At 42.5% G+C, this 12,200-nt stretch overlaps 6 protein-coding genes across 6 annotated transcripts; 4 read left to right on the forward strand and 2 right to left on the reverse strand.

The window, feature by feature from the left end:
• Positions 1-642: 642 nt before the first annotated feature.
• Positions 643-2,130, forward strand: SAMD00019534_103170 (hypothetical protein; the record flags this gene model as incomplete). Its single annotated transcript, XM_012894568.1, has 1 exon — positions 643-2,130. One exon carries the CDS (start codon positions 643-645, stop codon positions 2,128-2,130), a length of 1,488 nt encoding a protein of 495 aa, XP_012750022.1.
• A 691-nt stretch (positions 2,131-2,821) lies between these two features.
• Positions 2,822-4,198, reverse strand: SAMD00019534_103180 (hypothetical protein; the record flags this gene model as incomplete). Its single annotated transcript, XM_012894569.1, has 3 exons — positions 2,822-3,866; positions 3,963-4,113; positions 4,189-4,198. 3 exons carry the CDS (start codon positions 4,196-4,198, stop codon positions 2,822-2,824), a joined length of 1,206 nt encoding a protein of 401 aa, XP_012750023.1.
• Positions 4,199-5,140: 942 nt separating this feature from the next.
• Positions 5,141-6,898, forward strand: SAMD00019534_103190 (hypothetical protein; the record flags this gene model as incomplete). Its single annotated transcript, XM_012894570.1, has 1 exon — positions 5,141-6,898. The coding sequence occupies one exon, from the start codon at positions 5,141-5,143 to the stop codon at positions 6,896-6,898; it is 1,758 nt and encodes a 585-aa protein (XP_012750024.1).
• A 460-nt stretch (positions 6,899-7,358) lies between these two features.
• SAMD00019534_103200 (hypothetical protein) lies at positions 7,359-8,590 on the forward strand (the record flags this gene model as incomplete). The annotated part of the gene is made up of 4 exons (XM_012894571.1): positions 7,359-7,543; positions 7,622-7,893; positions 7,957-8,086; positions 8,161-8,590. Coding segments are annotated over 4 exons (1,017 nt in total), but the record flags the coding sequence as incomplete, so codon positions are not given.
• A 567-nt stretch (positions 8,591-9,157) lies between these two features.
• On the forward strand, positions 9,158-9,775 carry SAMD00019534_103210 (hypothetical protein; the record flags this gene model as incomplete). Its single annotated transcript, XM_012894572.1, has 1 exon — positions 9,158-9,775. A coding segment is annotated over one exon (618 nt), but the record flags the coding sequence as incomplete, so codon positions are not given.
• A 477-nt stretch (positions 9,776-10,252) lies between these two features.
• On the reverse strand, positions 10,253-11,428 carry SAMD00019534_103220 (hypothetical protein; the record flags this gene model as incomplete). Its single annotated transcript, XM_012894573.1, has 1 exon — positions 10,253-11,428. A coding segment is annotated over one exon (1,176 nt), but the record flags the coding sequence as incomplete, so codon positions are not given.
• Between the last annotated feature and the right edge of the window lie 772 nt (positions 11,429-12,200).

Genomic DNA, 12,200 nt, shown 5'->3' on the forward strand with positions numbered 1-12,200 from the left:
CAAGGGTATCCAGGTCAGGTATCAATCTTATTTAAGTATATATTCACTCACACCAATCTCACATCTAAAACACATATATCCAACTTCCAACCAAAGGTACACACAATCAATTTGTGTCAGCTGACACTCACTAGTTATAGAAGTAGTAGTAATGAGGCCTTGTTGGATCGATGGATGGATGAATGGAAGCAGATTGGTGTGGTGAGTTACTTGGGGGTAACCCTAGGGTTCACTGCCTTTTGAAGGAGAAGGCACTCAGAGTCAACACTTCACAAGTGCACTTCCTTTTTGAATTCAAACAGTTACTTTCGCACATTCACACACTCATCCACACAAAGAGATAGATAGAGCATTGACTTGACTTGACTTGGGCGATCATATTGTATGATGGATGGTGATGCCCCGGCTCAGTTCCATGCCCTGATACAACTTGTACTCAATGCGTGTAAGGATCACATAAAGGCATCCACAGAGACGCCAGATGATCACAGTAACATTCACAGTCAAAGTCACAGTCACCCTGTTGTAACAAGGATCGAATCATGTATGATTGCTTGTTGCTCAACAAGTTCAAGTTCAAGCTCAAGCTCAGGCTCACTAGACTTGGACACTCTTATACAATATGTGATTGACTACATGTTGATGTCACCGGCAACGTCTTTGGAGGGTCCTAGAGTTGTCTCACTCAAACACTCGATACTCATCAACTGGTTGGATTGGTTAGCATCAATGGTGTTGGGACATAGACAACTATTGCCAAAGACAGTCGAGTCTATTGTTAGGCTAAGACAACATCCACATTTACAGTCAATCGCCAACGACAATGCAGGTTATGTTGTATTGCAATCAATACTTGGACGTGTTGATGTCTTGTGTGCCTCAGATGGTCAACAAAGAGTGCACTTTGAACGTTCCAATGGTGGTGACAAGTTATCAAAGATGGCAACACAACTCAATAGACATTGTATACCTTTCAATCAAGAGTTGCTCAAATCAATGACATTCCGTGACCACGTGGCCATCGTGTCACCAGTGAACCGTACCGAACTCCCCAAGCCCAAAGATTCAATCATGGTTGACCTCGACAGTGTACCCTCACGTAATGTTGTCGACTTGGAAATGGACGAGCAGGATCAAGATGATAATCCAGCACTTCAGAACTGGGATCACTTGTTCCAAAGTCTAGTGCCACTCGCTGAGGTCAATGACAACTTGAGGAGGGACTCCTCCAACAAGGACTACTCATTCATTCATTATAATGTACTTGATCTGGATGATGACAATGACACATCGTTTGACAATCCCTTGCAACAACAACAGCAACAACCATATCCTGGAGTTGAAAGACAGACTTCATTCTCTGCCTCTGCATCTTCACAAGACCCACACGAAACATCGACATCTGGAATGATCACTACAAAGAGACTGTTGAATGAAGAGATCGATGCATTAATAATGATCAAGGACTCGCTGGTGGCCAATCCCATACACACGACCGGCATCAAGAAGAACATCAACTCGCTACTTGGCATCACTGATGTGGAGTCTGCCATCCGACTCATGGAGATCAACGAGCTCGAGGAGCAGGCACTCACATACTTTATCAATGAGCTGGTGTCGTTGGACCTCAGCTACATCATCGTCTCGGTCTACTTCAGGTTATCGCTCCTTCCACGCGTCCTCACCGCCCAATCAAACTTATCGCGTGACCTCTACACATGTCTAAAGACATGCTTCATCCGCCATCATACATCATTCATCAATGCCGTACTGATGCCACTGTTTGCAGACAAACACAACACACAACAACTCAACGCAGCTCAGACTGATCTAGTCAACAAGCTGCTCAAGGATCAGGATACGCCCACCGAGGTCAAGATGAGCTTCATCCAAAAGTTTGTAATCACGCTGCGCACCGAACATCCATCACCATTGAATGACAACATTATCCAAGTGATGCAGACCGTACTAAATCTCAAACTACAACTGGACGACACACTTTGTGGCAATCTATTGGAGACCATCTCACAACATAGCAAGGCATGTTCAAAGAACATGAAGTTTGATGCTCTGATGATGTCACTCATGTCATTCTATTCCAAACAAGTAATGTATTCCTTGATTGTTTGATTGAATCAATGAGCGAATGATACTAACACTCACGCAGTGCAAGTCCCAGATACCTCTGATCCAAAAGATATTGAGTGATATGAGTACACCTATGACCAAGCCAAATCTTGCCACCTTGGAGAAGCTCAAGTCCGCTGTCTAGATGAACCTCTTGTCCAAGGCCCAAGGCCTATTCTTAGTAGTCGTACATGTATATATATAAATTATGTGCTAATCTATATCTTTACAACTTTCTTTATTTTCAACATTCTTTTTGGACTCAATCATTCAAGTTAATTGACTGTATTGATATATAAATATATATTTATACTTAAATATCATATTTGAATTGATAATCAATCCAATATAGCTATGAACAACAACTCTATCTCAAAGAATGAGACATCATTGACATCTCTAGAAAATGATGATTATATTGACCAGAAATCATTCGAAGCAACTTTGGAAAGACTAGTCAAGAAAGGAATACTAACCAGTGACACTCAACATGTCTGTTATGAGGCGGCATTCAGAATGAACTTTCCAGGAGCCGAAGCATCTATCCAGCGTACACAGCAGCTACCCTTCAACCAACATAGTCTCACCAACGACTACACTGAATGAGTGAGATGGAAGACGACATGACACTTTGTATGATCTGATTGAATGAACGAATGAATGAATGAATCAATGAATGAATAAATGAGCATTGTTAGGGGACTATAGACTTTATCTTTTGGGAGCTGATGAATCCACATGTTGGAAGACGATCAAACAGTGTGCCTTGACATCTGAGGAAGAGTGTGTCGGCGATACGGTATAGATCCAAGCTGAATGAGGTATAATTCAGATGTATGCGTGTGAGTGTGAGGGTCGCCAAGTACAATGGAGTATGTCTCATTAGGTTGTGATTATTAATCCTCAATATAAGCGATCGCAGTGTTGTAGGCAGTTGATTGGGGTATGGCCACTTCTTGACATCGCCCAATGTGAGCGAGGTCAACGTCGATGGGAAATGATCGACCTCAAACTGATGATGATAATAATTCAAAGTGAGTGATCGCAGTCGTGGAGGCAGAATTCCTGGTGCCAGTCTAAAGTTGGGGTCATTGCCATTGACTTCCAATGTGTCCAAACCTTGGGGGAATGCCGAATAGTATCCATTTGTGGAAATGGTCAGCTCGTGCAATGATGCTGGCAGTGTGGAGAGGTCGAGTGGAATATATTTGTTGACACCAATCCTGAGGCTTGTAACAATGTGGAGCGTTTGGAGGGTGGGGAAGTTGGCTGTAATGATTTGTGCTGCATCGGCAAACTTCGTGGACAGGTTGGTCAGTGCCTGGCACACCAGTCCCGGCATGAGCTCCAAGATTGCATCGTAGCGTAGTGTGCGCCAATGTTGAGCGCATGAACCAAGTTGATGATCGTATAGTTCGTTCAGGCGCACCCTGGTAATGGATACGGGTAGGTTGGCGGGCGTGAGTGGCTGGTTGAAACTAAATCCAAAGTTTACACGCTCCAATGTCTCGGGGAAGGTGCCGTCTGCTATCGGTTGATTAAATCCATCGCCAAATTTTAACCGCTTAAGTCCTTTTGGCAGTGTCCCTGGCACGATCGGTAGGTTCCATTCATTTGACCAAATGGTGAGTGATGTAAGACTGTCTGGCAGGCCCTCCAATGGGCCAAACTCTCCATTGATCACTAGTTTGGTCAATGTGAGAGGGTAGAAGATGGGGTCTGGCAGCTCATCGCTCGGGCTTGAGTTTATGATCAATGTTGTCAATGGTACATTATACAATGAGAATGAGAGCCATTGTTCCATTCCAAACTCCAATTCCACAGATCGATCATACATCACTGCCATGAAGTCCTTGATCCCATCCCAAAATGCTGGGCCAAACTCATGTCCACCGGTCTCTTCCTCAAAAATGATGGCTGTAACATTGTTTGCACTCAACATTATCTCTGTCCATCTCTCTATAGTGTAAGGCTTACCCTCATACACTGTTTGATTGTGATCGATTGATTGATTGTGTTAGTGAACAGGCTCAATCATTCGACTTGATCAAACATACATACATACAGACATCATTAGAACTTATTGTTTGTGGAAATGATGATAAGATTGCAGCATGGTTGATCCTGGTGTTGTTAAGTTGATCGAGTATTATATCGCGGTAGGACTTTAGATTGATGATCTCATCATGATATGCTTGGTATCTCGATCGCGTAGCTGTGTGGAATCTGAGATAACTATGTCTACAATCAAACAAATGACGACACACCAGTGTCAACCTCAGTCGATCAGAATCATGCTCCAAGAATGACACTATATGTCTTAGTAATGTATACTGAAGTATCTCCATTGTATATATTACATGTATCATTGAATGTTTGAATAAATCTCAACTTGATCAAGTGGAAGACGCAGCACAATTCTCGAGAGTTTCGAAACTCTCGCTGGACGAGTATTGCGCGATACCTTTGTCAGAACATCACTCTTGTGATTATTTATACTTGTATTGGATTGTATACAATCTTATTGAACAGATGTGCTCGAGATATATTGTCATTGGCATTGACAAAGTGCAGCATCCCTAACATCTCATTTGAAGATAATACCAAGTCAACATCATCATCTTAGATCTCAACAACAGCAACAACAACAATGTATTAACATTATAGATGGTCGTCTCCTCTTTAGTAGAGAGTACAGTAGTAGTAGTAGTGGTAGAGGCAGAAGTAGTAGTATTAGAATATAAGTACAAAGACACAGAGTGAGATGGCACCTATACCAACCTTAACAGGTGCATCAAGTTCAATGATTGTTGGTGGATGTACGCTGGCTTGGAGACAAGTTCATCCATCTATTGACGAATGGAATTAGGGCCAGGGTCCACACCACACGAGGCCTTGACTCACACATACTTTGGTTTGTGTGGAAAACGAACGAAAGACCAAAAGACGAATAACATCAACCATTGTTGTTTTGTTCGCTCACTCATTAATTTACATCATATAATATTAAACGATGAGTTCAAAGAAAGTACCTATATATACGATTGAGGAGATCGTTCCAGCTCAGCAGATGGGCGCTGAGAAGTTGGAGAAGTACTTGTCGGGCATATGGGCAAAGGTGCAGGAGAATGGAAAGTTGGTGATGCTGACGAGGTCGTCGGTGCAGAAGCTCATGGCGCAGCAGTTGGTCTCGCTGAATGGTCGTGTGATCAAAGAAAAGACGGCCAAGGTGCAGGCCAAGGACGTGATCCAACTCAAGCTGTTCTCGATCGACAACTTCAAAGTGCAAGAGAGCGAGGAGCAACGCGTGTCCAAACAACAGATGAAACAACAACCGCGCCAAGCCCAAGCCATGACCCAGGCGCAGAGGCAGCAACAGAGTCAGAATAGTCAACAACAGAGTCAACTACAAAATAGCCAACATCAACATCTGGGCGATGAGCTTGTGGCCACAGAGATGAAGTTGGACGTGCTGTTTGAGGATGAGTGGCTGGCCGTGATCAACAAGCCCGCCGGACTGATTGTTCATCCTACCCCCGCAGGTCTAAACTCAATCAATGACGATAATCAAACGAATACGCTGGTCAATGGTTTGCTGCACCGTTACGGCAGGGATGGCTTGTCGTGGGTCGGAGGTGCCGACCGCCCAGGCATCGTGCACCGTCTCGACAAGGACACTGCCGGCATCTTGATCATTGCTAAGGACGACAAGACGCACAACCTGCTCAAGGAGATGCTGCAGGAGCACACTGAGGACTCGATTACCGGCGGCGATGACAAGGGCATGGGCAAACTCTCGGCCACTCCATCAAGGATACAGAAGAGGTACTGCTGTGTCGTGGCGGGTCGCCCCAAGAAGGCACGCGGACTCATCGCCTGGAAAATCGCCAGACATCCACAGGACAAGAACAAGATGGTGATCGATCAGGAGAAGGGCAAGGCGTCGCTCACCGAGTACAAGGTGATCAAGGAGTGGAAGAACATCGAGCTCGAGGTTGGCACGAAGAAGGTCAGTGCGAGTGGCAGCAACAAAGTGGACGAGTACGACAGCATTATCAGCAACATGTCATCATCATCAAAGAACAAGAGCAAGGCATCAAAGAATGCGCCAAAGAGTCGGTTCAACGCTCTATCCATTGATAGCGATGAAGAGGACTCGGAGGAGGACAAAGAGGACAGTGAAGGCGAGGACTCGGACGAGCATGAGGACTCTGACGCAGACTCGGAGGATGAAGTAGTTCAAGAACAAGCAAAGGCAGAGGAAGAGGAGGAGGAACATGTTACATACAAGAAGAAGAAGATTGGAAGTGGAGTGTATTCATTGTTAGACATTACTTTGCACACGGGCAGGACACATCAGATTCGTATACATACGATGGCTGAGATGGTGCCAATTGTTGGAGACCCAATCTACTCTGGCAAGTCCAAGCAGTACAACCTACCATACCTCTTGTTGGCCTCTGTCTACCTCACCTTTGAGCATCCCATCAGCAAGAAGAAGATGGAGTTCACCATCCCCTATCCTCAGCATATCCAACAATTTATCGATCAACTGGACCTTGAGGCCCAGCGCATGAACAATGATGTCTCGTCCACATCATCGTCAACATCCGAGTCAACAACAACATCGACAACAACATCAACAACATCATCGACAACATCATCAATGAAGAAGAAGAAGAATTCACAATTAGACGATGAGATGTTGATGGACTCGATGCTCATGAGAGATAATAACACAAAGTCAACTTCTCGTAATAAAAGGAAGTAGTAGAGGTTTCAGATCTCATTCATCGAAAATAGGCCTAACTGGGAATGTTGTGATCTTCTCCATCACCCCCACCACACCATGGATACATGCAAGGACAAAGAACAAACGAACGGATTGAACTGTTAACCCCTTCTACATCCATACACACACTCACACACACATGCTACCTCTATTAGTTGTACACACAGACACACACTCTCTATTACGATTCGTATCACATACTACCGCTCACACACACTTCTACAACCTCTCAAACAAACATCTTGACACAAAGAGCAACAACAACAACAATGTGACACACTAACTAACTAACCCAGGATTCTATCTCTCATTCCTCCACTTCTACTCAATTGTTTGAGTATACAAAGAGATAAATAGACAGATAGATAGATACATATTTAATCGTAGAAAATAATTCAATTATTAATAAATATATATATATATATAGAAACAATCAATAATGGATAGATATTTGATTGATGAATCCAAACTCCAGATGGAGGAGTTGGAGTTCTCCAAAGGATCATTCTCAAAGGTTTATAAAGGATGTTATAATGGACGATCAGTTTGTGTAAAGGTGATAAAGAAGGATATGATCGATCCAGAACTATTAGTATTCATAGATAGAGAAGTTGATATATTACAGTATGTATAATAATTGTTATTAAGGGAATAAATGATTGTATGATCAAACACTAACAAACAACAACAATATTATTACAGAGATTTACTGGATCATGAACATAGAAATATTGTACAGTTTATTGGTGTTGGAGGAAGAGAACAATTGTTATTCTTGGTTACAGAGTTGATTAGTGGTGGAGACTTGGGAACATTATTGTATGATTCAACAGCTATTAAAATACCATGGTCACTCAAACTCAACCTAGCCAAAGATATTGCAGAGGGCATGGTATACCTGCACTCAAAGAACATAATGCACAGAGACCTGAAATCAAACAATCTATTGATTGGTGATGATTGGTCTGTTAAAAGTAGGTCGTCTATCCATCACAAAGAAATACATTCATTGTACTAATTCCCAAACAATCAAATAGTATGCGACTTTGGATTCGCCAAGATTATAGCTCCACATACAATGACCACAACAATATGTGGAACTGATGAATGGATGTCCCCAGAGGTGATACTTGGAATGTCCTACAACTTTAGCGCAGATATTTATAGGTATGTAGTGGAAGTTGTGCCCTCCAAAGTCAACGAATGAATGATTTCTAACATTTAGATCAAACTACATTCAGTTATGGTATGGTGTTGATAGAGTTGATAACACAGTGTAGATTACAAGAGCGTTTACCACAGAATAGTTTTGATATTGATGAGGAGCAACTCAACGAGATACTGCCATCCGATTGTCCAGAGGAGTTTTGGAAGTTGGCAAAAGAGTGTTGTTCATATACCCCCGAGGACAGACCGGACTTTAGTGCCATTGTACAGAAACTTGAGGATATTATTGCCAAGTATGGCGACGACCGATCAGACTACCCTCCACCACCAGTGGTTGCGCCTGCACCGGACTTTGAAGACGACAACTCGCTACAGAACTGGTGTCTACTCTCCAATCTGCCTGATGATGTTCTGGAAGATCAAGATCAGGATGTTAGCGATGACAATAAGGTTGATGTTGATGACAACAAGGCCACAACCACATCAACTTGGAGTTGTTCGATTATGTAGTTAGTAAATATCGCTTTGATTTATCATTTTATTCCAAAAGGAAGAAGAAACTCTTGGGCAGCTATAGGATTATTCCGAATTTGTTAGTTAGTTACTTTGACGTCCATCAATCCACTCTGGATAAGAGGATTAATACTTTAAAACATGAAGTGTCATTCAAGTAAACAATCATGACATAACTTCTACTCTACACACATCAGCCAGTAAGTACTGTTGGTAATTACACCAACACATGATGGTTGGTGTTAGGCATGGGGTTGTGTGTTCTTTCAAGTGTTCAAGGTGAAGTCAACACAACTGCGCACCATTCACCCTCATCCACTCTTGCTTGATTATGTGTACGTAAGTGTGTTAGATTGAAGTGATCATGTGATTGATTGATTGATAGGTTGGGGATAGTTGGATAAAGACATGTATAAGTTCTTCCCCTGACAACCATTAAACATTATAATTACTTAATATTGATTCATAGATAGATCGAAATTTATCTAGATGGAGGAACATGTATATCAAATAATACTATTGGCAAGTGGAGGAGTTGGGTATGTATAACCTAAAGATATTTATGTCGATCCCATTCTAACTAGTAATCACATACCCAGAAAATCAGCACTGTCTAATCAATTTGTAAAGGATATATTTATTGAAGAATATGACCCAACAACAGAGGACTGTTATAGCAAGAAATGTGTAGTTAATGGACATAGTTACAATCTCAATATCACAGATCCCTCTGGTGAGAACTATTATTGTCTCTCCAAATCATATATGTTACGAGGAGAGGCCTTTGTCATTATGTACTCAATCACAGAGAGATATACATTTGAGTTGATACCATCAATAGTAGACTCAATGCGTAGAATTAGGGGCACCGACAAGACTCCAATCGTACTGGTTGGCAATAAGATTGACTTGGAATCACAAAGAAAGGTTGACTATCGGGAGGGTGAGGAGTTGGCCCGGAGATTGAAGTGTCCATTTCTGGAAACATCATCCAAACACAAAGTTAATGTTGACAATGTCTTTTACAAATTGATTGGAGAGATGGTCAGTTTACAAGCTAAGGAAGTACCTACAACATCCAGTACCAAGAGGAGCTCCTCATCTATTTCTCCTCTAAAAGGTTTATTTACTCTATCCCCTAATTTTAAATCAAAGTTCAAGAGAGCTGTCTCTACACATTAATAAATGTATTTATATTAATATGTACTTTGGCTATTGCTTTGGTACTTTAGAAATATACTTTGGCAATGTACTTTGGGTCTGATAGGATTACTTAAGCGTCACCATATTATGTGGAAATTACTTTGGAACTTAACAAAGTATACTTTGTCAATTACCTATGTATGTATAAATTTACCAAATCTATCCATATCAGATCTTTCCTGTTATTGAATATTAAATGAACAGTCTCCATGTTTGTAACTACACAATATAAACATGTTTGTTTATTCGTACGATGAATAAATACAATTACAATCCATTGTCAATGTAAATTAGTAAACTGGAAGTAGGCTGGAACTAACATTGAATGGAAAATATAAAAAATATATAATAATAATAATTAAGGTTTACAGAATGTACAAGGTGTTGAAGTGGAAGCCGAGAGTGAGAGAGCGCCAGTGAACGGGTCCACAAACACAGGATGTGCAATTAGACCTTCTCGGTCGGCCTGATCCTGGTGTTGGTATCGGCTTTGATCCTTCTCAGGAATGAGCTGATGGTTGACTCTTCGTCTATCTTTTGCTGACCGAAATGCTGGATCACCGCCTTGACCAGTTCCTTGCGGCTGGGCTGATGTGACACCTTGAGCCTGTGGATGGCGTTGTAGCGCTTCAAGGACTTGTACTCCAATAGCTGTAGCTTAACAACGACAGTTGGTGCACCCGTGCTGATGCCCGAGCCGCTACTGTTAAGAGAGATGGATGACTGATTGGTGTTGTGAGAAGATGATGAGGTTGGTTTGAATGGCGAGTTACTGTTGGCGACGATGTTTACATTGTTGTGTTGGTTGATTGAGTTGTTGTTTGAGTTGTTGATGGTGTGGATGTTGTTGGAAAGGTTCATGATGGAGTCCAAGGTGTTCTGTAATTGTGAGTAATTTGATGATGATGATGATTGTTGTTGGAGTTGTTGATGTAGACTGTTGAATGTGTTGTTGTTGTTGTTATTATTATTGTTGCTGTGATAAATGTGTGGACCATTGGAGGATGGACTGGAGAGGAGTGATGTGGGAGAGGAGGATGGAGATGGAGTGGACTTGGCACTGCTGGGCGACGACGTAGAATGATGTGCTGGCGAGAGTGATTTCTTCTTTCTGGCCACTGCACCCTTCTTGTCGGATGGCGACTTGGACAAATGTTTCTCAAAGGCCTCGTAGTCAAAGTGCTCGTCGTCGTCCATCTTTAGGAAGTTCTTCCTCTCATAGGGGTAGAGGTACTTGAGATAGTGGATGCGCAGACGGAAGCCGGCGTCGGTCCTCTCGGGGTCCACGGCTAGATCCGTGGTGATCTGTCGCCAGAGTTTGTTCTCGATGACGGCCTCCAGGCCGCCACGGGTGATGACGCATGTGTACAGTTTGAAGAGATTCAGCTCCTTGTGATCAAAGATGGGGATCTTCTCGATGGGCGTGCCCCTATTGCTCATGAAGCCAAAGAGCGCGGTCATAAAGCGCTTCTCCTCCAGGTCGTCCACGTTGAGCGTGGGCGAGGGTGGTGGCATATGATGCTGTTGTTGTAATGGCGATGAGCTGCGTGCCGACATGCTACTGCTCATATGTGGCGAGAGCAAGCTTGGACTTGAAATTGGGCTGTGGCTGCTGTGGTTCATCATTTGTGTTTGCGTTTGAGTTTGCGTGTGCGTGTGATGTAGGGAGCGCGCGAGAGAGTCGAACCAGACTCTTTGATTTGGGAGGGGGACTTCTTGAATGTTGTTATTAATCCCGCTGCTGATGCTGCCTTTGATGTTGTTGCTTCTTCTGGAAATTATTTGTTATCTCTCTTTGACTTGTTGGAAATTATTTTTTCGCCAAACTAATTAATTAAATGATTGATTGAATGAATGTCAATAATTTGATCGACTTGTGATTGATTGATTGAATTAATTAAGACTGTTTAGGTTGTTGGGATGTAGATACGAATGATATAATTGAATGATTGGATGAATGAATGAATGAATGAGAGAGAGGAATGAACGAGCGATGAAGAAGTAGGGACGGATTGTTAAATGAATGAACCACCACTAAAAGCAGGAACTGATTGTTGTGTTCCTCAACAACAACTTCCTGCTTCTTTCTTCGCCTGGTGGGATGGGATGAGATGATGGTGATGTGGGGGGGATGGATGATGGCGAGCCACTCCACTCTCTACCCATAGGTGATGGTGGTTGGACGATAGAATGAATGAATGAAGAGAACCAAACGATCAATCAATCAAGTTGCAAGCAACTGCAACGTCGTCGTAGGAAGTAAGGGAAGTGAATGAAGGGGTGAGGGCAACTCACAAATTTACATCAAATTGAATACACGATGATGATGTTGTTGTTTAGGTTATTATTGTTGTGTTTGTGTTGTGTTATGAATGAATGAGTAAGTGTGGTACATGTA

Source organism: Acytostelium subglobosum (genome assembly GCF_000787575.1).
Source record: "Acytostelium subglobosum LB1 DNA, scaffold: scaffold26, whole genome shotgun sequence".
In the NCBI taxonomy this organism is placed as follows: domain Eukaryota; phylum Evosea; class Eumycetozoa; order Acytosteliales; family Acytosteliaceae; genus Acytostelium; species Acytostelium subglobosum.